Consider the following 23472-nt stretch of genomic DNA (forward strand, 5'->3'; position numbering starts at 1 on the left):
GGGTGGGTCTTTCCTGTGCTGTTTTCAAGATGGTGACTAAGTCTTATGAGATCTGATGGTTTTTTAAAAGGGAGTTTCCCTGCACACACTCTCTTGCCTGCCACCATGTAAGACATGACTTTGCTCCTCATTCGCCTTCTGCCATGACTGCGAGGCCTCCCCAGCCATGTGGAACTCTGAGTCAGTTAAACCTCTTTCCTTTATAAATTGCCCAGTCTGGGGTATGTCTTTATTAGTAGTGTGAGAAGAGACGCATACAATACCTCCAATTCCCTTTCAGCGTGGTCTGTATTCCTCTTTGAACCCGTGCAGACCTGGGCACAAGGCACCAGGTCATAAAGGCTTTAGAAGAACCCGGCTGGAGAGGACCACAGACACCGTCTGTCCAGCTCACGGTCACAGTTCAGGATCCTTGTCCTGAGCCTTTGGGCCTCTTGGAATCTGGGTGGAGGGAGAATCTGGAACTTCCCATCTTGTCCAAACCTCTCCTCATCACAGCATCCGGATCTTCTAGTGCGGGTGGTGCTAGGGTGTCGCTGTGAGCTGCCATGTGTCTGGGCCACCTTGGGGGTGCTACAGCTGTGATCCACCTGCACCGTGACCCACAGGGGCCTGCGGGACTGTGGTGTTCGGGTGTCCGCGCCTTGTCACTGCGGGACTGTGTGGTGGTCGGGTGTCCGCACCTTGTCACTGCGGGACTGTGTGTTGGTCGGGTGTCCGCACCTTGCGGCTGCAGGACTGTGTGTTGTACGCGTGACCGCGCCTTGTGACTGCGGGACTCTGTGGTGTTCGGGTGTCCGCGCCTTGTTACTGGGGGACTGTGTGGTGTTCGGGTGTCCGCGCCTTGTTACTGGGGGACTCTCTGGAGTTCTGGTGACCGCGCCTTGTTGCTGCGGGACTGTGTGGTGTTCGGGTGTCTGCGCCTTGTTGCTGTGGGACTGTGTGGTGTTCTGGTGTCCGTGCCTTGTTACTGTGGGACTGTGTGGTGTTCGGGTGTCCGCGCCTTGTTACTGCCTGACTATGTGGTGTTCTAGTGTCCGTGCCTTGTTGCTGCGGGACTGTGTGGTGTTCGGGTGTCTGCGCCTTGTTGCTGTGGGACTGTGTGGTGTTCTGGTGTCCGCGCCTTGTTACTGTGGGACTGTGTGTGGTTCGGGTGTCCGCGCCTTGTTGCTGCGGGACTGTGTGGTGTTCGGGTGTCCGCGCCTTGTTACTGCGGGACTATGTGGTGTTCTGGTGTCTGCGCCTTGTTACTGCGGGGCTGTGTGGTGTTCGGGTGTCCGCACCTTGTTACTGTGGGACTGTGTGTGGTTCAGGTGTGTGCGCCTTGTTGCTGCGGGACTGTGTGGTGTTCGGGGGTCCGCGCCTTGTTACTGCGGGGCTGTGTGGTGTTCGGGTGTCCGCGCCTTGTTACTGTGGGACTGTGTGTGGTTCGGGTGTGTGCGCCTTGTTGCTGGGGGACTGTGTGGTGTTCGGGTGTCCGCGCCTTGTTACTGTGGGACTGTGTGTGGTTCGGGTGTCCGCGCCTTGTTGCTGCGGGACTGTGTGTTGTTCGGGTGTCCGCGCCTTGTTCCTGTGGGACTGTGTGGTGTTCAGGTGTCCGCGCCTTGTTACTGCGGGGCTGTGTGGTGTTCGGGTGTGTGCGCCTTGTTGCTGCGGGACTGTGTGGTGTTCGGGTGTCCGCGCCTTGTTACTGTGGGACTGTGTGTGGTTCGGGTGTCTGCGCCTTGTTGCTGCGGGACTGTATGGTGTTCGGGTGTCCGCGCCTTGTTACTGTGGTACTGTGTGTGGTTCAGGTGTCTGCGCCTTGTTGCTGCGGGACTGTGTGGTGTTCGGGTGTCTGCGCCTTGTTGCTGCGGGACTGTGTGGTGTTCGGGTGTCCGCGCCTTGTTGCTGCGGGACTGTGTGGTGTTCGGGTGTATGCGCCTTGTTGCTGCGGGACTGTGTGGTGTTCGGATGTCCGCGCCTTGTTACTAGGGGACTGTGTGGTGTTCTGGTGACCACGCCTTGTTGCTGCGGGACTGTGTGGTGTTCTGGTGTCCGCGCCTTGTTACTAGGGGACTGTGTGGTGTTCGGGTGTCCGCGCCTTGTTACTAGGGGACTGTGTGGTGTTCTGGTGACCGCGCCTTGTTACTAGGGGACTGTGTGGTGTTCGGGTGTCCGCGCCTTGTTACTAGGGGACTGTGTGGTGTTCTGGTGTCCGCGCCTTGTTACTAGGGGACTGTGTGGTGTTCGGGTGTCCGCGCCTTGTTACTAGGGGACTGTGTGGTGTTCTGGTGACCGCGCCTTATTACTGCGGGACTCTGTGGTGTTCGGGTGTCTGCGCCTTGTTACTGCGGGACTGTGTGGTGTTCGGGTGTCCGCGCCTTGTTACTAGGGGACTGTGTGGTGTTCTGGTGACCGCGCCTTGTGACTGCGGGACTCTGTGGTGTTCGGGTGTCTGCGCCTTGTTACTGCGGGACTGTGTGGTGTTCTGGTGTCTGCGCCTTGTTGCTGCGGGACTGTGTGGTGTTCGGGTGTCTGCGCCTTGTTGCTGTGGGACTGTGTGGTGTTCTGGTGTCCGCGCCTTGTTACTGTGGGACTGTGTGGTGTTCGGGTGTCCGCGCCTTGTTACTGCCTGACTATGTGGTGTTCTAGTGTCCGTGCCTTGTTGCTGCGGGACTGTGTGGTGTTCGGGTGTCTGCGCCTTGTTGCTGTGGGACTGTGTGGTGTTCTGGTGTCCGCGCCTTGTTACTGTGGGACTGTGTGTGGTTCGGGTGTCCGCGCCTTGTTGCTGCGGGACTGTGTGGTGTTCGGGTGTCCGCGCCTTGTTACTGCGGGACTATGTGGTGTTCTGGTGTCTGCGCCTTGTTACTGCGGGACTGTGTGGTGTTCTGGTGTCTGCGCCTTGTTGCTGCGGGACTGTGTGGTGTTCGGGTGTCTGCGCCTTGTTGCTGTGGGACTGTGTGGTGTTCTGGTGTCCGCGCCTTGTTACTGTGGGACTGTGTGGTGTTCGGGTGTCCGCGCCTTGTTACTGCCTGACTATGTGGTGTTCTAGTGTCCGTGCCTTGTTGCTGCGGGACTGTGTGGTATTCTGGTGTGTGCGCCTTGTTCCTGCGCGACTGTGTGGTGTTCGGGTGTCCGCGCCTTGTTACTGGGGGACTGTGTGGTGTTCTGGTGTCCGCGCCTTGTTACTGGGAGACTGTGTGGTGTTCGGGTGTCCGCGCCTTGTTACTGGGGGACTGTGTGGTGTTCTGGTGTCCGCGCCTTGTTACTGCAGGACTGTGTGGTGTTCGGGTGTCCGCGCCTTGTTACTGGGGGACTGTGTGGTGTTCTGGTGTCCGCGCCTTGTTACTGCGGGACTGTGTGGTGTTCGGGTGTCTGCGCCTTGTTACTAGGGGACCGTGTGGTGTTCTGGTGACCACGCCTTGTTGCTGCGGGACTGTGTGCTGTTCGGGTGTCCGCGCCTTGTTACTGTGGGACTGTGTGTGGTTCGGGTGTCCGCGCCTTGTTGCTGCGGGACTGTGTGTTGTTCGGGTGTCCGCGCCTTGTTCCTGCGGGACTGTGTGGTGTTCGGGTGTGTGCGCCTTGTTGCTGCGGGACTGTGTGGTGTTCGGGTGTCCGCGCCTTCTTACTGCGGGGCTGTGTGGTGTTCGGGTGTCCGCGCCTTGTTACTGCGGTACTGTGTGTGGTTCGGGTGTGTGCGCCTTGTTGCTGCGGGACTGTGTGGTGTTCGGGTGTCCGCGCCTTGTTGCTGTGGGACTGTGTGTGGTTCTGGTGTCTGCGCCTTGTTGCTGCGGGACTGTGTGGTGTTCGGGTGTCTGCGCCTTGTTGCTGCGGGACTGTGTGGTGTTCGGGTGTCCGCGCCTTGTTGCTGCGGGACTGTGTGGTGTTCGGGTGTCCGCGCCTTGTTGCTGCGGGACTGTGTGGTGTTCGGGTGTCCGCGCCTTGTTACTGCGGGGCTGTGTGGTGTTCGGGTGTCCGCGCCTTGTTACTGTGGGACTGTGTGTGGTTCGGGTGTGTGCGCCTTGTTGCTGCGGGACTGTGTGGTGTTCGGGTGTCTGCGCCTTGTTACTGCGGGGCTGTGTGGTGTTCGGGTGTCCGTGCCTTGTTACTGTGGGACTGTGTGTGGTTCGGGTGTGTGCGCCTTGTTGCTGGGGGACTGTGTGGTGTTCGGGTGTCCGCGCCTTGTTACTGTGGGACTGTGTGTGGTTCGGGTGTCCGCGCCTTGTTGCTGCGGGACTGTGTGTTGTTCGGGTGTCCGCGCCTTGTTCCTGCGGGACTGTGGTGTTCAGGGGTCCGCGCCTTGTTGCTGCGGGACTGTGTGGTGTTCGGGTGTCCGCGCCTTGTTACTGCGGGGCTGTGTGGTGTTCGGGTGTCCGCGCCTTGTTACTGCGGGGCTGTGTGGTGTTCGGGTGTCCGCGCCTTGTTACTGTGGGACTGTGTGTGGTTCGGGTGTGTGCGCCTTGTTGCTGCGGGACTGTGTGGTGTTCGGGTGTCCGCGCCTTGTTACTGTGGGACTGTGTGTGGTTCGGGTGTCTGCGCCTTGTTGCTGCGGGACTGTGTGGTGTTCGGGTGTCCGCGCCTTGTTATTGTGGTACTGTGTATGGTTCGGGTGTCTGCGCCTTGTTGCTGCGGGACTGTGTGGTGTTCGGGTGTCTGCGCCTTGTTGCTGCGGGACTGTGTGGTGTTCGGGTGTCTGCGCCTTGTTGCTGCGGGACTGTGTGGTGTTCGGGTGTCCGCGCCTTGTTACTAGGGGACCGTGTGGTGTTCGGGTGACCACGCCTTGTTGCTGCGGGACTGTGTGCTGTTCGGGTGTCCGCGCCTTGTTACTAGGGGACTGTGTGTGGTTCGGGTGTCCGCGCCTTGTTGCTGCGGGACTGTGTGGTGTTCGGGTGTCCGCGCCTTGTTACTGCGGGACTATGTGGTGTTCTGGTGTCTGCGCCTTGTTACTGCGGGGCTGTGTGGTGTTCGGGTGTCTGCGCCTTGTTACTGCGGGGCTGTGTGGTGTTCGGGTGTCCGCGCCTTGTTACTGTGGGACTGTGTGTGGTTCAGGTGTGTGCGCCTTGTTGCTGCGGGACTGTGTGGTGTTCGGGGGTCCGCGCCTTGTTACTGCGGGGCTGTGTGGTGTTCGGGTGTCCGCGCCTTGTTACTGTGGGACTGTGTGTGGTTCGGGTGTGTGCGCCTTGTTGCTGGGGGACTGTGTGGTGTTCGGGTGTCCGCGCCTTGTTACTGTGGGACTGTGTGTGGTTCGGGTGTCCGCGCCTTGTTGCTGCGGGACTGTGTGTTGTTCGGGTGTCCGCGCCTTGTTCCTGTGGGACTGTGTGGTGTTCAGGTGTCCGCGCCTTGTTACTGCGGGGCTGTGTGGTGTTCGGGTGTGTGCGCCTTGTTGCTGCGGGACTGTGTGGTGTTCGGGTGTCCGCGCCTTGTTACTGTGGGACTGTGTGTGGTTCGGGTGTCTGCGCCTTGTTGCTGCGGGACTGTATGGTGTTCGGGTGTCCGCGCCTTGTTACTGTGGTACTGTGTGTGGTTCAGGTGTCTGCGCCTTGTTGCTGCGGGACTGTGTGGTGTTCGGGTGTCTGCGCCTTGTTGCTGCGGGACTGTGTGGTGTTCGGGTGTCCGCGCCTTGTTGCTGCGGGACTGTGTGGTGTTCGGGTGTATGCGCCTTGTTGCTGCGGGACTGTGTGGTGTTCGGATGTCCGCGCCTTGTTACTAGGGGACTGTGTGGTGTTCTGGTGACCACGCCTTGTTGCTGCGGGACTGTGTGGTGTTCTGGTGTCCGCGCCTTGTTACTAGGGGACTGTGTGGTGTTCGGGTGTCCGCGCCTTGTTACTAGGGGACTGTGTGGTGTTCTGGTGACCGCGCCTTGTTACTAGGGGACTGTGTGGTGTTCGGGTGTCCGCGCCTTGTTACTAGGGGACTGTGTGGTGTTCTGGTGTCCGCGCCTTGTTACTAGGGGACTGTGTGGTGTTCGGGTGTCCGCGCCTTGTTACTAGGGGACTGTGTGGTGTTCTGGTGACCGCGCCTTATTACTGCGGGACTCTGTGGTGTTCGGGTGTCTGCGCCTTGTTACTGCGGGACTGTGTGGTGTTCGGGTGTCCGCGCCTTGTTACTAGGGGACTGTGTGGTGTTCTGGTGACCGCGCCTTGTGACTGCGGGACTCTGTGGTGTTCGGGTGTCTGCGCCTTGTTACTGCGGGACTGTGTGGTGTTCTGGTGTCTGCGCCTTGTTGCTGCGGGACTGTGTGGTGTTCGGGTGTCTGCGCCTTGTTGCTGTGGGACTGTGTGGTGTTCTGGTGTCCGCGCCTTGTTACTGTGGGACTGTGTGGTGTTCGGGTGTCCGCGCCTTGTTACTGCCTGACTATGTGGTGTTCTAGTGTCCGTGCCTTGTTGCTGCGGGACTGTGTGGTGTTCGGGTGTCTGCGCCTTGTTGCTGTGGGACTGTGTGGTGTTCTGGTGTCCGCGCCTTGTTACTGTGGGACTGTGTGTGGTTCGGGTGTCCGCGCCTTGTTGCTGCGGGACTGTGTGGTGTTCGGGTGTCCGCGCCTTGTTACTGCGGGACTATGTGGTGTTCTGGTGTCTGCGCCTTGTTACTGCGGGACTGTGTGGTGTTCTGGTGTCTGCGCCTTGTTGCTGCGGGACTGTGTGGTGTTCGGGTGTCTGCGCCTTGTTGCTGTGGGACTGTGTGGTGTTCTGGTGTCCGCGCCTTGTTACTGTGGGACTGTGTGGTGTTCGGGTGTCCGCGCCTTGTTACTGCCTGACTATGTGGTGTTCTAGTGTCCGTGCCTTGTTGCTGCGGGACTGTGTGGTATTCTGGTGTGTGCGCCTTGTTCCTGCGCGACTGTGTGGTGTTCGGGTGTCCGCGCCTTGTTACTGGGGGACTGTGTGGTGTTCTGGTGTCCGCGCCTTGTTACTGGGAGACTGTGTGGTGTTCGGGTGTCCGCGCCTTGTTACTGGGGGACTGTGTGGTGTTCTGGTGTCCGCGCCTTGTTACTGCAGGACTGTGTGGTGTTCGGGTGTCCGCGCCTTGTTACTGGGGGACTGTGTGGTGTTCTGGTGTCCGCGCCTTGTTACTGCGGGACTGTGTGGTGTTCGGGTGTCTGCGCCTTGTTACTAGGGGACCGTGTGGTGTTCTGGTGACCACGCCTTGTTGCTGCGGGACTGTGTGCTGTTCGGGTGTCCGCGCCTTGTTACTGTGGGACTGTGTGTGGTTCGGGTGTCCGCGCCTTGTTGCTGCGGGACTGTGTGTTGTTCGGGTGTCCACGCCTTGTTCCTGCGGGACTGTGTGGTGTTCGGGTGTGTGCGCCTTGTTGCTGCGGGACTGTGTGGTGTTCGGGTGTCCGCGCCTTCTTACTGCGGGGCTGTGTGGTGTTCGGGTGTCCGCGCCTTGTTACTGCGGTACTGTGTGTGGTTCGGGTGTGTGCGCCTTGTTGCTGCGGGACTGTGTGGTGTTCGGGTGTCCGCGCCTTGTTGCTGTGGGACTGTGTGTGGTTCTGGTGTCTGCGCCTTGTTGCTGCGGGACTGTGTGGTGTTCGGGTGTCTGCGCCTTGTTGCTGCGGGACTGTGTGGTGTTCGGGTGTCCGCGCCTTGTTGCTGCGGGACTGTGTGGTGTTCGGGTGTCCGCGCCTTGTTGCTGCGGGACTGTGTGGTGTTCGGGTGTCCGCGCCTTGTTACTGCGGGGCTGTGTGGTGTTCGGGTGTCCGCGCCTTGTTACTGTGGGACTGTGTGTGGTTCGGGTGTGTGCGCCTTGTTGCTGCGGGACTGTGTGGTGTTCGGGTGTCTGCGCCTTGTTACTGCGGGGCTGTGTGGTGTTCGGGTGTCCGTGCCTTGTTACTGTGGGACTGTGTGTGGTTCGGGTGTGTGCGCCTTGTTGCTGGGGGACTGTGTGGTGTTCGGGTGTCCGCGCCTTGTTACTGTGGGACTGTGTGTGGTTCGGGTGTCCGCGCCTTGTTGCTGCGGGACTGTGTGTTGTTCGGGTGTCCGCGCCTTGTTCCTGCGGGACTGTGGTGTTCAGGGGTCCGCGCCTTGTTGCTGCGGGACTGTGTGGTGTTCGGGTGTCCGCGCCTTGTTACTGCGGGGCTGTGTGGTGTTCGGGTGTCCGCGCCTTGTTACTGCGGGGCTGTGTGGTGTTCGGGTGTCCGCGCCTTGTTACTGTGGGACTGTGTGTGGTTCGGGTGTGTGCGCCTTGTTGCTGCGGGACTGTGTGGTGTTCGGGTGTCCGCGCCTTGTTACTGTGGGACTGTGTGTGGTTCGGGTGTCTGCGCCTTGTTGCTGCGGGACTGTGTGGTGTTCGGGTGTCCGCGCCTTGTTATTGTGGTACTGTGTATGGTTCGGGTGTCTGCGCCTTGTTGCTGCGGGACTGTGTGGTGTTCGGGTGTCTGCGCCTTGTTGCTGCGGGACTGTGTGGTGTTCGGGTGTCTGCGCCTTGTTGCTGCGGGACTGTGTGGTGTTCGGGTGTCCGCGCCTTGTTACTAGGGGACCGTGTGGTGTTCGGGTGACCACGCCTTGTTGCTGCGGGACTGTGTGCTGTTCGGGTGTCCGCGCCTTGTTACTAGGGGACTGTGTGGTGTTCTGGTGTCCGCGCCTTGTTACTGTGGGACTGTGTGCTGTTCGGGTGTCCACGCCTTGTTACTGTGGGACTGTGTGGTGTTCGGGTGTCTGCGCCTTGTTACTGCGGGACTGTGTGGTGTTCGGGTGTCCGCGCCTTGTTACTGCGGGACTCTGTGGTGTTCGGGTGTCCGCGCCTTGTTACTAGGGGACTGTGTGGTGTTCTGGTGACCGCGCCTTATTACTGCGGGACTCTGTGGTGTTCGGGTGTCTGCGCCTTGTTACTGCGGGACTGTGTGGTGTTCGGGTGTCCGCGCCTTGTTACTAGGCGACTGTGTGGTGTTCTGGTGACCGCGCCTTGTGACTGCGGGACTCTGTGGTGTTCGGGTGTCCGCGCCTTGTTACTGGGGGACTGTGTGGTGTTCGGGTGTCCGCGCCTTGTTACTGGGGGACTCTCTGGCGTTCTGGTGACCGCGCCTTGTTGCTGCGGGACTGTGTGGTGTTCTGGTGTCCACGCCTTGTTACTGTGGGACTGTGTGTGGTTCTGGTGTCTGCGCCTTGTTGCTGGGGGACTGTGTGGTGTTCGGGTGTCTGCGCCTTGTTGCTGCGGGACTGTGTGGTGTTCGGGTGTCCGCGCCTTGTTACTGTGGGACTGTGTGTGGTTCGGGTGTCTGCGCCTTGTTGCTGAGGGACTGTGTGGTGTTCGGGTGTCCGCGCCTTGTTGCTGAGGGACTGTGTGGTGTTCGGGTGTCCGCGCCTTGTTACTGCGGGACTATGTGGTGTTCTGGTGTCTGCGCCTTGTTGCTGCGGGACTGTGTGGTGTTCGGGTGTCTGCGCCTTGTTGCTGCGGGACTGTGTGGTGTTCTGGTGTCCGCGCCTTGTTACTGTGGGACTGTGTGTGGTTCGGGTGTCTGCGCCTTGTTGCTACGGGACTGTGTGGTGTTCGGGTGTCCGCGCCTTGTTACTGCCTGACTATGTGGTGTTCTGGTGTCCGCGCCTTGTTACTGTGGGACTGTGTGTGGTTCGGGTGTCTGCGCCTTGTTGCTGCGGGACTGTGTGGTGTTCGGGTGTCCGCGCCTTGTTACTGGGGGACTGTGTGGTGTTCTGGTGTGTGCGCCTTGTTCCTGCGCGACTGTGTGGTGTTCGGGTGTCCGCGCCTTGTTACTGGGGGACTGTGTGGTGTTCTGGTGTCCGCGCCTTGTTACTGGGAGACTGTGTGGTGTTCGGGTGTCTGCGCCTTGTTACTGCGGGACTGTGTGGTGTTCTGGTGTCCGCGCCTTGTTGCTGCGGGACTGTGTGCTGTTCGGGTGTCCGCGCCTTGTTGCTGCGGGACTGTGTGGTGTTCGGGTGTCCGCGCCTTGTTACTGGGGGACTGTGTGGTGTTCTGGTGTGTGCGCCTTGTTCCTGCGCGACTGTGTGGTGTTCGGGTGTCCGCGCCTTGTTACTGGGGGACTGTGTGGTGTTCTGGTGTCCGCGCCTTGTTACTGGGAGACTGTGTGGTGTTCGGGTGTCCGCGCCTTGTTACTGCGGGACTGTGTGGTGTTCTGGTGTCCGCGCCTTGTTGCTGCGGGACTGTGTGCTGTTCGGGTGTCCGCGCCTTGTTACTAGGGGACTGTGTGGTGTTCTGGTGTCCACGCCTTGTTCCTGCGGGACTGTGTGGTGTTCTGGTGTCCGCGCCTTGTTACTGGGAGACTGTGTGGTGTTCGGGTGTCTGCGCCTTGTTACTGCGGGACCGTGTGGTGTTCGGGTGTCCGCGCCTTGTTGCTGCAGGACTGTGTGGTGTTCGGGTGTCCGCGCCTTGTTGCTGCGGGACTGTGTGTGGTTCGGGTGTCCGCGCCTTGTTGCTGGGGGACTGTGTGGTGTTCTGGTGTCCGCGCCTTGTTGCTGCGGGACTGTGTGGTGTTCTGGTGTGTGCGCCTTGTTGCTACGGGACTGTGTGGTGTTCGGGTGTCCGCGCCTTGTTACTGGGGGACTGTGTGGTGTTCGGGTGTCCGCGCCTTGTTACTGCGGGGCTGTGTGGTGTTCGGGTGTCCGCGCCTTGTTACTGTGGGACTGTGTGTGGTTCGGGTGTCTGCTCCTTGTTACTGGGGGACTGTGTGGTGTTCGGGTGTCCGCGCCTTATTACTGTGGGACTGTGTGGTGTTCGGGTGTCCGCATCTTGTTACTGGGGGACTGTGTGGTGTTCGGGGGTCCGCGCCTTGTTCCTGCGGGACTGTGTGGTGTTCGGGTGTCTGCGCCTTGTTACTGTGGGACTGTGTGGTGTTCTGGTGTCCGCGCCTTGTTACTGTGGGACTGTGTGTGGTTTGGGTGTCCGCATCTTGTTACTGGGGGACTGTGTGGTGTTCGGGGGTCCGCGCCTTGTTGCTGCGGGACTGTGTGGTGTTCTGGTGTCCGCGCCTTGTTGCTGCGGGACTGTGTGGTGTTCTGGTGTGTGCGCCTTGTTGCTACGGGACTGTGTGGTGTTCGGGTGTCCGCGCCTTGTTACTGGGGGACTGTGTGGTGTTCGGGTGTCCGCGCCTTGTTACTGCGGGGCTGTGTGGTGTTCGGGTGTCCGCGCCTTGTTACTGTGGGACTGTGTGTGGTTCGGGTGTCTGCTCCTTGTTACTGGGGGACTGTGTGGTGTTCGGGTGTCCGCGCCTTATTACTGTGGGACTGTGTGGTGTTCGGGTGTCCGCATCTTGTTACTGGGGGACTGTGTGGTGTTCGGGGGTCCGCGCCTTGTTCCTGCGGGACTGTGTGGTGTTCGGGTGTCTGCGCCTTGTTACTGTGGGACTGTGTGGTGTTCTGGTGTCCGCGCCTTGTTACTGTGGGACTGTGTGTGGTTTGGGTGTCCGCATCTTGTTACTGGGGGACTGTGTGGTGTTCGGGGGTCCGCGCCTTTTTGCTGCGGGACTGTGTGGTGTTCGGGTGTCCGCGCCTTGTTACTGCGGGGCTGTGTGGTGTTCAGGTGTCCGCGCCTTGTTACTGCGGGACTGTGTGTGGTTCGGGTGTCTGCTCCTTGTTACTGGGGGACTGTGTGTTGTTCGGGTGTCCGCGCCTTATTACTGTGGGACTGTGTGGTGTTCGGGTGTCCGCGCCTTGTTACTGCGGGACTGTGTGGTGTTCGGGTGTCTGCGCCTTGTTACTGTGGGACTGTGTGTGGTTCGGGTGTCTGCGCCTCGTTGCTGCGGGACTGTGTGGTGTTGAGGACTCCTTGCCACACGGGGTCCATGGTAAGGGGAGCTCCTGCTCGTCCAGGCTGGAATTCCAGGATATGTGAGTGACAGAAATGAGCATGCCTTTCCCTCTTCCTTGGCTCCTGTCCTGGGCTGCAATGTGGAAGATGTCAGATCTGCCGGAGCGCTGGTGCGGCGTGGCATTTACGAATGAATACAGGGGCCTTCAGCCAAAAGACCTGCCTTCACCACCAGCCACGCAGATCCCTGCTGGTAGTGCTATCGATCGGCTCACAGGCAATATGGACACTGGAAAGATAGCAGGTTCCTTTTACCATGATACAAGGAATATACCTCAGTATCTAAGTATTTTACAGCAAGGGAAAAAAATACCCTGTCTGAAGACTTTTTAAATATGGACATTTTTTATTTTCTTTCTCTGTAAACAGCATTTGGGGAGATTCTCTTCTCCTACATGAAAAACATGCTACGTTAGTTCCTTGACTACAGACTGTGGGTGATGAGCTAGTTGCTGTGGAAAGCTTTGGAGTTCTCTACACTCAGCGACTGCATGCTGTGTTCTTTTGCCTTTGTAAACGTGAATTTGACCTATGGAGTGAACTTTACCCAGAGCCTCTGGGGAGCTGTTCAAAGCTAATGAACCGTGGGGAAAAGAAACCAGGTCCTGACCTGCAGGGAGCAGCTCCCGCAGTGCAAACCATTGTGTTCTAGTTCCATGACTTTTTGCTCAGGGCCATGTTGGGTTTCCAGTTTCACAGATGGTGGATGGAAACAGAATACTGGCCCGCACTGTCGTCTTCATGGTTTACCCTCCCCTCAGAGAGACACTTAACACAAACACACAGCAGGCAGCCTGTGGGGCCGTTATGGGTGAGATATAAAATGCACGTGGGTTCAGTTCTCGAACAGTCAGATACACAGCACAGGGGGGTTATATGTATGGGCTCTCAGCTCTGTGCAAGGCAGATATATAGCAAGTACATGGGCCCAGTTCTGTGCCTGGCAGATATATAACAGGCATAGGTGCTCACCTCTGTGCCAGGCAGATGTATAACATGCACAGTTGCTCAGTTTGGTACCATGCCGATATATAATACACACGGGTGCTGAGTTCTATACCACACAGATATATAACATTCATGGTTGCTCAAGTCTGCACCAGGCAGACACATAACATGCACAGTTGCTCAGCTCTGTACCAGGCAGACATATAACAAGCCCAGGTGGTCAGCTCTGTACCACCCAGATATATAACATGAGCGGGTGCTGAGTTCTGTAACAGGCAGACATATTCCATGCACAGGTGCTTGGTGATATGTCAGGTGGCATGTGATGTGGCTGGGCAAGATCCTTTTGCAACTCTGAGTACTGAGAATTTTCATGTATGATAGAACTTGGCTTCTAGAGTTAAAACCGTCCTCTTTTATTTGCTTGCAATTAAGATATAAGTATACAGTAAGATAGGCATTTTCTCCCTTGTTTTCTTTTTTTTTTTTCCTTTTCTTCTCTGTTCAGTTTCTCAACTTTCAATTTCCTCTTATACCAGAGGGAAATAAAACTAAATTTTAGCCAGTGCTTTGTCCCAGCTGCTGAGATTGCAAGTGTCCCTTCTTCTCTTACTTTTCTCACATGTTCTCACTTTATCCATAGTGTTTACCTATCACTTATAATGAAGAAAAACCAACATTTTTATATTCATTTCCTTTTAGGGTATGCATTTTTATGCATCTGACTTTAACTGATAAATGACTGTAAAGAGGTGTATCTTTATGGAATTGTAGAGGATTTGTTTCCAAAAAGGAGCTGATGCTGCTGTTCTCAGTGATAAAGTTAACGCGTGTTTCATGTCTGTCTGCTCCCAGGTACCTCAGGATGAGTGGGGAGGGTACCCCACCGGTGGCAAAGATGAGGAGATTCCCTGCAGGAGAATGAGAAGTGGGAGTTACATTAAAGCCATGGGGGACGAGGAGAGCGGAGAGTCAGACTCCAGCCCCAAGACATCACCAAAGTCGGCAATCCTACCGGAGCCGCTGCTGAAGTCCATCGGACAGAGACCGCTTGGAGAGCACCAGACGTAAGTGAGACCAGCTGCCTTCCCACTCCAAGCACTTTCCCACTGTCTGCGAGCTCCCTCTCCAAAACCACTTCACCGTGAGCTGAGTGCCATCCATTTAAACTAAATTCCCAAGCTGAAAATATTAGACCCATGGCTGTCAATTTTCGAGTATTTTTTTAAAGAACAACCAGAGCTTTTGTTATTTATCAATTACATAATAATTAAGGAAGTGTGCTTGGGCAACTTCCTTGTCAAATTATAAAGCCAACATGAGCCATCGTATCTTTCTGATCATTCAGATTATCCTCAGGACAAGCACATGTCTCTGTTTGTATGAATGTGTGCGTATGGGTGTGTGTTTGAATGTCTTTGTGAGTAAAACTCATTAACAGGGAATTTTATTGTTGACTATAACTTTGTAAGTGCATTTCTAGGCAACACATTTTTTTGTAGAGGAGGGAGGAAATGGACTAGCTTTGTAAATATAATACCCTACACTTTACATATTTGCCCAAAATTTATTATTTATAAATTTAATTTTGAAAATATAGACAGATAAAACTCTTTGGGAAATCAGCAATTCCTATGAACCATGAAAATATGACTGTTACTGTCAACAGCCACGCTGCTGTGTATCTTGAGTCCCACAAGTTAGTTTGGGTGGTAATGCCAAGAACTGCCTGGAAGCTACCCCTGCCTTCCGCGGCCGGCTGTGAGGTCCTGGGCAAGTGGATAGCCAGGGCAGAACTGCTTCTCAGCCTTGGCCAGTGCCACATAAGAGTTATTAATTATGACCCACACATCAGACAGGGAGCCCTGGGCCACAGGGCCCTCCCTGTATTGTCTCTATCCACGCCGGGTGCACCCAGTGATGAGCCAGTGACCATATAACCTCTTCCAATACATCTAGTTATTCATCGCTGTTGGCTTACAAGATGAAAAAGTGAAATTTTAAATTGAAACCAAATCTTACAAATTAGAACTTCACAAATCCGAACTCTATCATTGTTGCCTAGTTCAACTAAATTCAGGAGCTATGGTGTAGGAATGCCAGACAAGTCATGCCCTGAGACCGGGCCGCATGTCTGCCCAGCCGAGGCCCATCCATCTCCTCTCCCTCCACAGAGGGTGGTCAGTGCCAGCTTGTGGGACGAGTGGCTGAGAACAAAGCCAAAGTGTTGCCCTGGGGAAGCTCTTAGACTTGTTGGAAGGAAATGGGGAGCAGGTGTTTGTAAGCCAAGAAATAACCAGGAAACATGATTACCAGGAAGGGGTTGGGGAGCTGGACAGAGCTGGGAGCAGAGCCAAGTTGTCTGACCCATCTGCTCCAGCAGGAAAGTGAAGGATTGGACTGGATGTCAGCTCTCACCCACCTTTTATTTGGGACACTTAAAGACATTAGGAGAATTATGAGTTATCTGAAACGTCTTCTGGGGAAAAGCACACACATGCAGAAGCTACGCTTCGTGGGTCCAGGGCTCCAAGGCCAGCCTCAGTCCTGGGGTTTTGGACCCCCAGGTAAACAGCCATTGGTTAACTTCCCACTTTAAATGTGATTCGTTTCATAATTCTATACGTTTGAAAGCAAAACATGAAAAAACCAAAGCCTTTTTTAGACCATGGGCAGGGACTAAGTGTTTTAAGAATTACGAACGGCGTTTTCCTGTTGACAGGTTCCTTCTTCCACTCATTCACCATCACTGCCACGGGTCCCCCAGGATCATTATCACCTCATTCTTCAGTGGCAGAGACGGTGTCTCATTCCTTTCTTCACATCAGGGACTGGCCCAGAGTCCTGTACGAGGCTCCAGTACTAACAATGTTCAAAGGACACTCTCAGAACTTTACAATGGCAAAACTCACACTATCACCCAATGTAGTTGAAACTCTTCAAAAAACCAGCGGAAGGATGTGAGCCTGAGGCCCCCTGACAGCATCACCTAAACACTGGCCAGACCCTTCCCTGCCCAAGTGGGAAACCCTCTGGGAGTTCACTCACCAACAGCCCTTAACACCTGACCAGAAAGCATTCCATGGCCTCAAATCTGATCAGATGTGAGGAAAATGGGTGAGATGTGCTGCCTACGTTACTCCTGTTCTAAACACAAATCCACTCTGCCCGTGGCCCCCATGCCACTGTCCACTCAGCAGACACAAATCCACTCTTCCCATGACCCCATGCCACTGTCCACTCAGCAGACACAAATCCATCTCTGCCTGTGGCCCCCATGCCATTGTCCAGTCAGCAGATACAAATCCACTCTGCCCGTGGCCCCCATGCCACTGTCCACTCAGCAGACACAAATCCGTCTCTGCCCGTGGCCCCCATGCCACTGTCCACTCAGCAGACACAAATCCGTCTCTGCCCGTGGCCCCCATGCCACTGTCCACTCAGCAGACACAAATCCGTCTCTGCCTGTGGCCCCCATGCCACTGCCCACTCAGCAGACACAAATCCACTCTGCCCGTGGCCTCCATGCCACTGCCCACTCAGCAGACACAAATCCACTCTGCCCATGGCCCCCATGCCACTGCCCACTCAGCAGACACAAATCCGTCTCTGCCCGTGGCCCCCATGCCACTGTCCACTCAGCAGACACAAATCCGTCTCTGCCCGTGGCCCCCATGCCACTGTCCACTCAGCAGACACAAATCCGTCTCTGCCTGTGGCCCCCATGCCACTGCCCACTCAGCAGACACAAATCCACTCTGCCCATGGCCCCCATGCCACTGCCCACTCAGCAGACACAAATCCACTCTGCCCGTGGCCCCCATGCCACTGCCCACTCAGCAGACACAAATCCGTCTCTGCCCGTGGCCCCCATGCCACTGTCCACTCAGCAGACACAAATCCGTCTCTGCCCGTGGCCCCCATGCCACTGTCCACCCAGCAGACACAAATCCACTCTGCCCGCGGCCCCCATGCCACCGCCCACTCAGCAGACACAAATCCACTCTGCCCGTGGCCCCCATGCCACTGTCCACTCAGCAGACACAAATCCATCTCTGCCCGTGGCCCCCATGCCACTGTCCACTCAGCAGACACAAATCCACTCTGCCTGCGGCCCCCATGCCACTGCCCACTCAGCAGACACAAATCCGTCTCTGCCTGTGGCCCCCATGCCACTGTCCATTCAGCAGACACAAATCCACTCTGCCCGTGGCCCCCATGACACTGCCCACTCAGCAGACACAAATCCATCTCTGCCCGTGGCCCCCATGCCACTGCCCACTCAGCAGACACAAATCCACGCTGCCCGTGGCCCCCATGCCACTGCCCACTCAGCAGACACAAATCCGTCTCTGCCCGTGGCCCCCATGCCACTGTCCACTCAGCAGACACAAATCCGTCTCTGCCCATGGCCCCCATGCCACTGTCCACTCAGCAGACACAAATCCACTCTGCCTGTGGCCCCCATGACACTGCCCACTCAGCAGACACAAATCCATCTCTGCCCGTGGCCCCCATGCCACTGCCCACTCAGCAGACACAAATCCGTCTCTGCCCGTGGCCCCCATGCCACTGTCCACTCAGCAGACACAAATCCGTCTCTGCCCGTGGCCTCCATGCCACTGTCCACTCAGCAGACACAAATCCGTCTCTGCCCGTGGCCCCCATGCCACTGTCCACTCAGCAGACACAAATCCACTCCGCCTGTGGCCCCCATGCCACTGCCCACTCAGCAGACACAAATCCACTCCGCCTGTGGCCCCCATGCCATTGTCCACTTAGCAGAGATGGTGCAACAGTTGGGTCCATTCTTCCATTTATCCAGGATTTATCACTCCATTGATGAGTCCAACAAATGTCAGGCATTCTGCCAAACTCGATTTATACGTGCCCCAATCATTCTTTTTCCCTAAATCTGATGCCGTGTTGTAGATAATAAAGCAGAGAAAGCAGCCATGTGATGGGTCTGGACAGCGACCTGCCTGCCAGGGACCTGCTAACTTGAAAGTCCTCGAAACTCCTCTGAGTCACTCTTTGGGGGTTAATGTAATGAAAGTTTCTGCAAAAAAAAATATTATGTTACCAGGAGGTATCAACACATTTTTGCTGTTGCCTATTCGCATCTTAGTTTATCTTATATTCCTTCACGTTTTATGGATTCCAACGTAATTCATTTATTTCCATTTTAGATGACATTGCTGAAGCTCAGCTTTGTAACTCAGGGAAGCTCTCATGATGCCTGTTTTATGGACAGAAACATGACTCAGGGAAATGAGGTGCTGGAGGTTGCACAAGCCACCAAGGCTCTCAGCTGAAGGTAGCTCAGCCCCAAGCCCCATGGCCTTCAGCCCATGGCACTGCTCTGTGGAAGGCAGGATAGATCTTCACCCCATGGCACTGCTCTGTGGAGGGCAGGTAGATCTTCACCCCATGGCACTGCTCTGTGGAGGGCAGGGTAGATCTTCACCCTGTGGCACTGCTCTGTGGAGGGCAGGTAGATCTTCACCCCATGGCACTGCTCTGTGGAGGGCAGGGTAGGTCTTCACCCCATGGCAGTGCTCTGTGGAGGGCAGTGGCAGAGGCCAGGGTAGATACTGTGGGGAGAGGAGAGAAAGGAAGAAAACGGCCAGGACTGGGAGAATTCCCATAGTTGTCACTCTGTAACCCTGTGTTTCCAGGAAACAAGGGCATGCTGAGCTGTAGTGAGTGTGGACAAAATTCTCTTGAAAGATTTTAACAGTGGACATGTCAGAAGCACATCATAGGGACCTCAGATTAAACAGGAAAGACAAGACCGGGGAGGCACATACACATCCATGTGCCGTCTTCATTCTGCTGGCCTCCAGAGTCATGTTAACTGTGCTGGGAACGACTTGGGTTTCACCCACGTGAACGCCCAGCACCCCCTATGACTGTGGCTGGCACCATGATGTCGTCTCTGCATCCTGTTCCATTACGCACAGCCCTTTCATAACGTTCACTCCTGGGGGCTCTTTCAATCTAGGCACATTTAAATATCAGCATTTTTAACGTGTAGCAGGTGAATATTCATATCCCAAACATGTTCTCCTAATCCAATTCCTCATTTGTCTTAGTTTTAAAATTGATTTCTGAGTTGACCATTGCCACCTAAGCTTTGAGAAGGCTCAGTTGGATTTCACATGTTCACCACAGTGTAGGTGCAGACGCTGTAATGCCCAAGAGGCTGGCTGTGGAGGCGTCTGCTGGGATGGAGAGGAAAGAAGGATGAAGAGAGGACACATCTGCTGGGATGGAGGGAGGGGTGAACTGTGGGGGTGTCTGATGAGATGGGGAGGAGAGGGGGTAAACTGGAGGGGCATCTTCTGGGATGGAGAGGAGAGGGGTGAACTGCAGGGGTGTCTGATGAGATGGAGAGGAGAGAGGGTGAACTGTGGGGATGTCTGATGAGATGGAGAAGAGAGAGGGGTGAACTGGAGGGGCGTCTTCTGGGATGGAGAGGAGAGAGGGTGAACTGTGGGGGTGTCTGATGAGATGGAGAGGAGAGAGGGGTGAACTGTGGGGCGTCTGATGAGATGGAGAAGAGAGAGCAGTGAACTGGAGGGGCATCTTCTGGGATGGAGAGGAGAGAGGTGAACTGTGGGGGCATCTGATGAGATGGAGAGGAGAGAGGTGAACTGTGGGGGCATCTTCTGGGATGGAGAGGAGAGAGGTGAACTGTGGGGGCATCTGATGAGATGGAGAGGAGAGAGGGGTGAACTGTGGGGGCATCTTCTGGGATGGAGAGGACAGAGGGTGAACTGTGGGGGCATCTGATGAGATGGAGAGGGGAGAGGGTGAACTCTGTGGGTGTCTGATGAGATGGAGAAGAGAGAGGGGTGAACTGGAGGGGTGTCTTCTGGGATGGAGAGGAGAGAGGTGAACTGTGGGGGCATCTGATGAGATGGGGAGGAGAGAGGGTGAACTGTGGGGGCATCTGATGAGATGGAGAGGAGAGAGGGGTGAACTGTGGGGGCATCTTCTGGGATGGAGAGGAGAGAGGGTGAACTGTGGGGGCATCTGATGAGATGGAGAGGGGAGAGGGTGAACTCTGGAGGTGTCTGATGAGATGGAGAAGAGAGAGGGGTGAACTGGAGGGGTGTCTTCTGGGATGGAGAGGAGAGAGGTGAACTGTGGGGGCATCTGATGAGATGGGGAGGAGAGAGGGTGAACTGTGGGGGCATCTGATGAGATGGAGAGGAGAAAGGGGTGAACTGTGGGGGCATCTTCTGGGATGGAGAGGAGAGAGGTGAACTGTGGGGGCATCTTCTGGGATGCAGAGGAGAGAGGTGAACTGTGGGGGTATCTGATGAGATGGAGAGGAGAGAGGGTGAACTCTGGGGGTGTCTGATGAGATGGAGAAGAGAGAGGGGTGAACTGGAGGGGTGTCTTCTGGGATGGAGAGGAGAGAGGTGAACTGTGGGGGCATCTGATGAGATGGGGAGGAGAAAGGGGTGAACTGTGGGGGCATCTTCTGGGATGGAGAGGAGAGAGGTGAACTGTGGGGGCATCTTCTGGGATGGAGAGGAGAGAGGTGAACTGTGGGGGTATCTGATGAGATGGAGAGGAGAGAGGGTGAATTGTGGGGTGTCTGATGAGATGGAGAGGAGAGGGGGTGAACTGTGGGGTGTCTGATGAGATGGAGAGGGGAGAGGGGTGAACTGGAGGGGCATCTTCTAGGATGGAGAGGAGAGAGGTGAACTATGGGGGCATCTGCTGGAATAGAGAGGAGAGAGGTGAACTGTGGGGGCATCTGATGAAATGGAGAGGAGAAAGGAGTGAACTGTGGGGGCATCTGATGAGATGGAGAGGAGAAAGGAGTGAACTGTGGGGGCGTCTTCTGGGATGGAGAGGAGAGAGGGTGAACTGTGGGGTGTCTGATGAGATGGAGAGGAGAGAGTGGTGAACTGTGGGGGCATCTGCTGGAATAGACACGAGAGAGGTGAACTGTGGGGGCATCTGATGAGATGGAGAGGAGAGAAGGGTGAACTGTGGGGGCATCTTCTGGGATGGAGAGGAGAGAGGGTGAACTGTGGGGGCGTCTGATGAGATGGAGAGGGGAGAGGGGTGAACTGGAGGGGCATCTTCTGGGACAGAGAGGAGAGAGGGGGTGAACTATGGGGGCATCTGATGAGATGGAGAGGAGAGAGGGTGAACTGTCGGGGCGTCTGATGAGATGGAGAGGAGAGAGGGTGAACTGGAGGGGCATCTTCTGGGATGGAGAGGAGAGAGGGTGAACTGTGGGGGCATCTGATGAGATGGAGAGGAGACGGGGTGAACTGTGGGGGCATCTGCTGGAATAGAGAGGAGAGAGGGTGAACTGTCGGGGCGTCTGATGAGATGGAGAGGAGAAAGGAGTGAACTGTGGGGGCGTCTTCTGGGATGGAGAGGAGAGAGGGTGAACTGTGGGGTGTCTGATGAGATGGAGAGGAGAGAGGGGTGAACTGTGGGGGCATCTGCTGGAATAGACACGAGAGAGGTGAACTGTGGGGGCATCTGATGAGATGGAGAGGAGAGAAGGGTGAACTGTGGGGGCATCTTCTGGGATGGAGAGGAGAGAGGGTGAACTGTGGGGGCGTCTGCTGGGATGGAGAGGAGAGGGTGAACTGTGGGGGCGACTGATGGGATGGAGAGGAGAGAGGGTGAACTGGAGGGGCGTCTTCTGGGATGGAGAGGAGAGAGGGTGGACTATGGGGGTGTCTGATGAGATGGAGAGGAGAGAGGGTGAACTGTGGGGGCGTCTGATGAGATGGAGAGGAGAGAGGGGTGAACTGTGGGGGCATCTGATGAGATGGAGAGGAGAGATGGTGAACTGGAGGGGTGTCTGATGAGATGGAGAGGAGAGAGGGTGAACTGTGGGGGCATCTGATGAGATGGAGAGGAGAGAAGGGTGAACTGTGGGGGCATCTTCTGGGATGGAGAGGAGAGAGGGTGAACTGTGGGGGCGTCTGATGAGATGGAGAGGAGAGGGTGAACTGTGGGGGCGACTGATGGGATGGAGAGGAGAGAGGGTGAACTGGAGGGGCGTCTTCTGGGATGGAGAGGAGAGAGGGTGGACTATGGGGGTGTCTGATGAGATGGAGAGGAGAGAGGGTGAACTGTGGGGGTGTCTGATGAGATGGAGAGGAGAGAGGGGTGAACTGTGGGGGCATCTGATGAGATGGAGAGGAGAGATGGTGAACTGGAGGGGTGTCTGATGAGATGGAGATGAGAGAGGGTGAAGTGTGGCGGGCATCTGATGGGATGGAGAGGAGAGGGTGAACTGTGGGGGCGACTGATGGGATGGAGAGGAGAGAGGGTGAACTGGAGGGGTGTCTGATGAGATGGAGATGAGAGAGGGTGAAGTATGGGGGCATCTGATGAGATGGAGAGGAGAGAGGGTAAACTGGAGGGGCGTCTTCTGGGATGGAGAGGAGAGAGGGTGAACTGTGGGGGTGTCTGATGAGATGGAGAGGAGAGAGGGTGAACTGTGGGGGCGTCTGCTGGGATGGAGAGGAGAGGGTGAACTGTGGGGGCGACTGATGGGATGGAGAGGAGAGAGGGTGAACTGGAGGGGTGTCTGATGAGATGGAGATGAGAGAGGGTGAAGTATGGGGGCATCTGATGAGATGGGGAGGAGAGAGGGTAAACTGGAGGGGCGTCTTCTGGGATGGAGAGGAGAGAGGGTGAACTGGAGGGGCGTCTTCTGGGATGGAGAGGAGAGAGAGTGGACTGTGGGGGTGTCTGATGAGATGGAGAGGAGAGAGGGTGAACTGTGGGGGCATCTGATGAGATGGAGGGGAGAGAGGGGTGAACTGTGGGGGCGTCTGATGAGATGGAGAGGAGAGAAGGTGAACTGTGGGGGCATCTAATGGGATTGAGAAGACAGAAAGGGTGAAGAGTGTCTGAGAGAAAAGTCCTTTAGACCCCTGACTGCCATCCGTGGGTTTCACAGCTTGGGGAGCATATTCTTGCTTAAGTTATATTTAGTCATCAATAATAACAGCTCGTTTATTCGGGAAGTATGCAGGAAACATCACGTGCTGTTCTGGTGCCCAAATGCAGGTAAACTAACACCAGAGAATGGAGCTTTCAGTCCAGATGCTGGCAAGCAAGGGCCTGCCAAGGGCCTGTTCTGTGAATAAAGTTTTATTGGAATGTGGCCCGCTCACTGGTCATCATGTTGCTGTGGGTACCTCCCAGCTTCAGGCAAGGCTGAGCAGGTGCGAGGCACCCCGACAGCTGGCAGACCCTAGAATACTTACATCTGGGCCTTTACAGAAAGTGTGAGCCGACCCCTTAGAATCTAACAGACCCAGTGCACTTCAGTGAGTAGTCATAAGTGGCGTAGGTAACTTACAAGTGTAAATTGAGGTGCTCTCTAAATGCGTGAGACAGGACTCCTAACCCATTCCGGGAGCTCCAGGCTTGTCTCCCTGCAGACTCACATTTGCATTGAGGGGTCCACCCTAGAGCATTAGGGTAAGCGGTGGGTAGGAGAGCATCAGCCCTGCACAGAGCAGGACCAAGTTCCCAAAGACAGCATATTTACGGGAGAGGGAAATAATATTTTATAATAACACTATTTCATGTTGAATGCCAACTCTGTTGAATCACTCAGGTGCAATCAGAAAATGGAAACAGGTTCTGCGTCACCAGATTTTAGTGTATGGGGGGTAACGTGAGACAGGAGAGCGATGAACTGGGCATAGCACCGGCAGTAATTACAGGACTTGTAGTACACCAAGAACAACAGCCATCCCAGCCCTC

The 23472-nt window shown here is 56.1% G+C and overlaps 1 protein-coding gene across 27 annotated transcripts in view; it reads left to right on the top strand.

The window, feature by feature from the left end:
* The window catches only part of DLGAP2 (DLG associated protein 2), a 1020080-nt gene that overhangs the window by 864477 nt on the left and 132131 nt on the right, over positions 1–23472 (top strand). For all 27 annotated transcript variants that reach the window (XM_024345426.3, XM_024345427.3, XM_063816097.1 and 24 more), the window contains one exon: positions 13561–13772. In XM_024345426.3, coding sequence (XP_024201194.1) covers positions 13561–13772 — 212 coding nt within the window. The remainder of the gene's footprint in view (positions 1–13560; positions 13773–23472) is intronic.

The sequence above is a fragment of the Pan troglodytes genome, chromosome 7 (assembly GCF_028858775.2).
Source record: "Pan troglodytes isolate AG18354 chromosome 7, NHGRI_mPanTro3-v2.0_pri, whole genome shotgun sequence".
Taxonomy (NCBI): Eukaryota; Metazoa; Chordata; class Mammalia; order Primates; family Hominidae; genus Pan; species Pan troglodytes.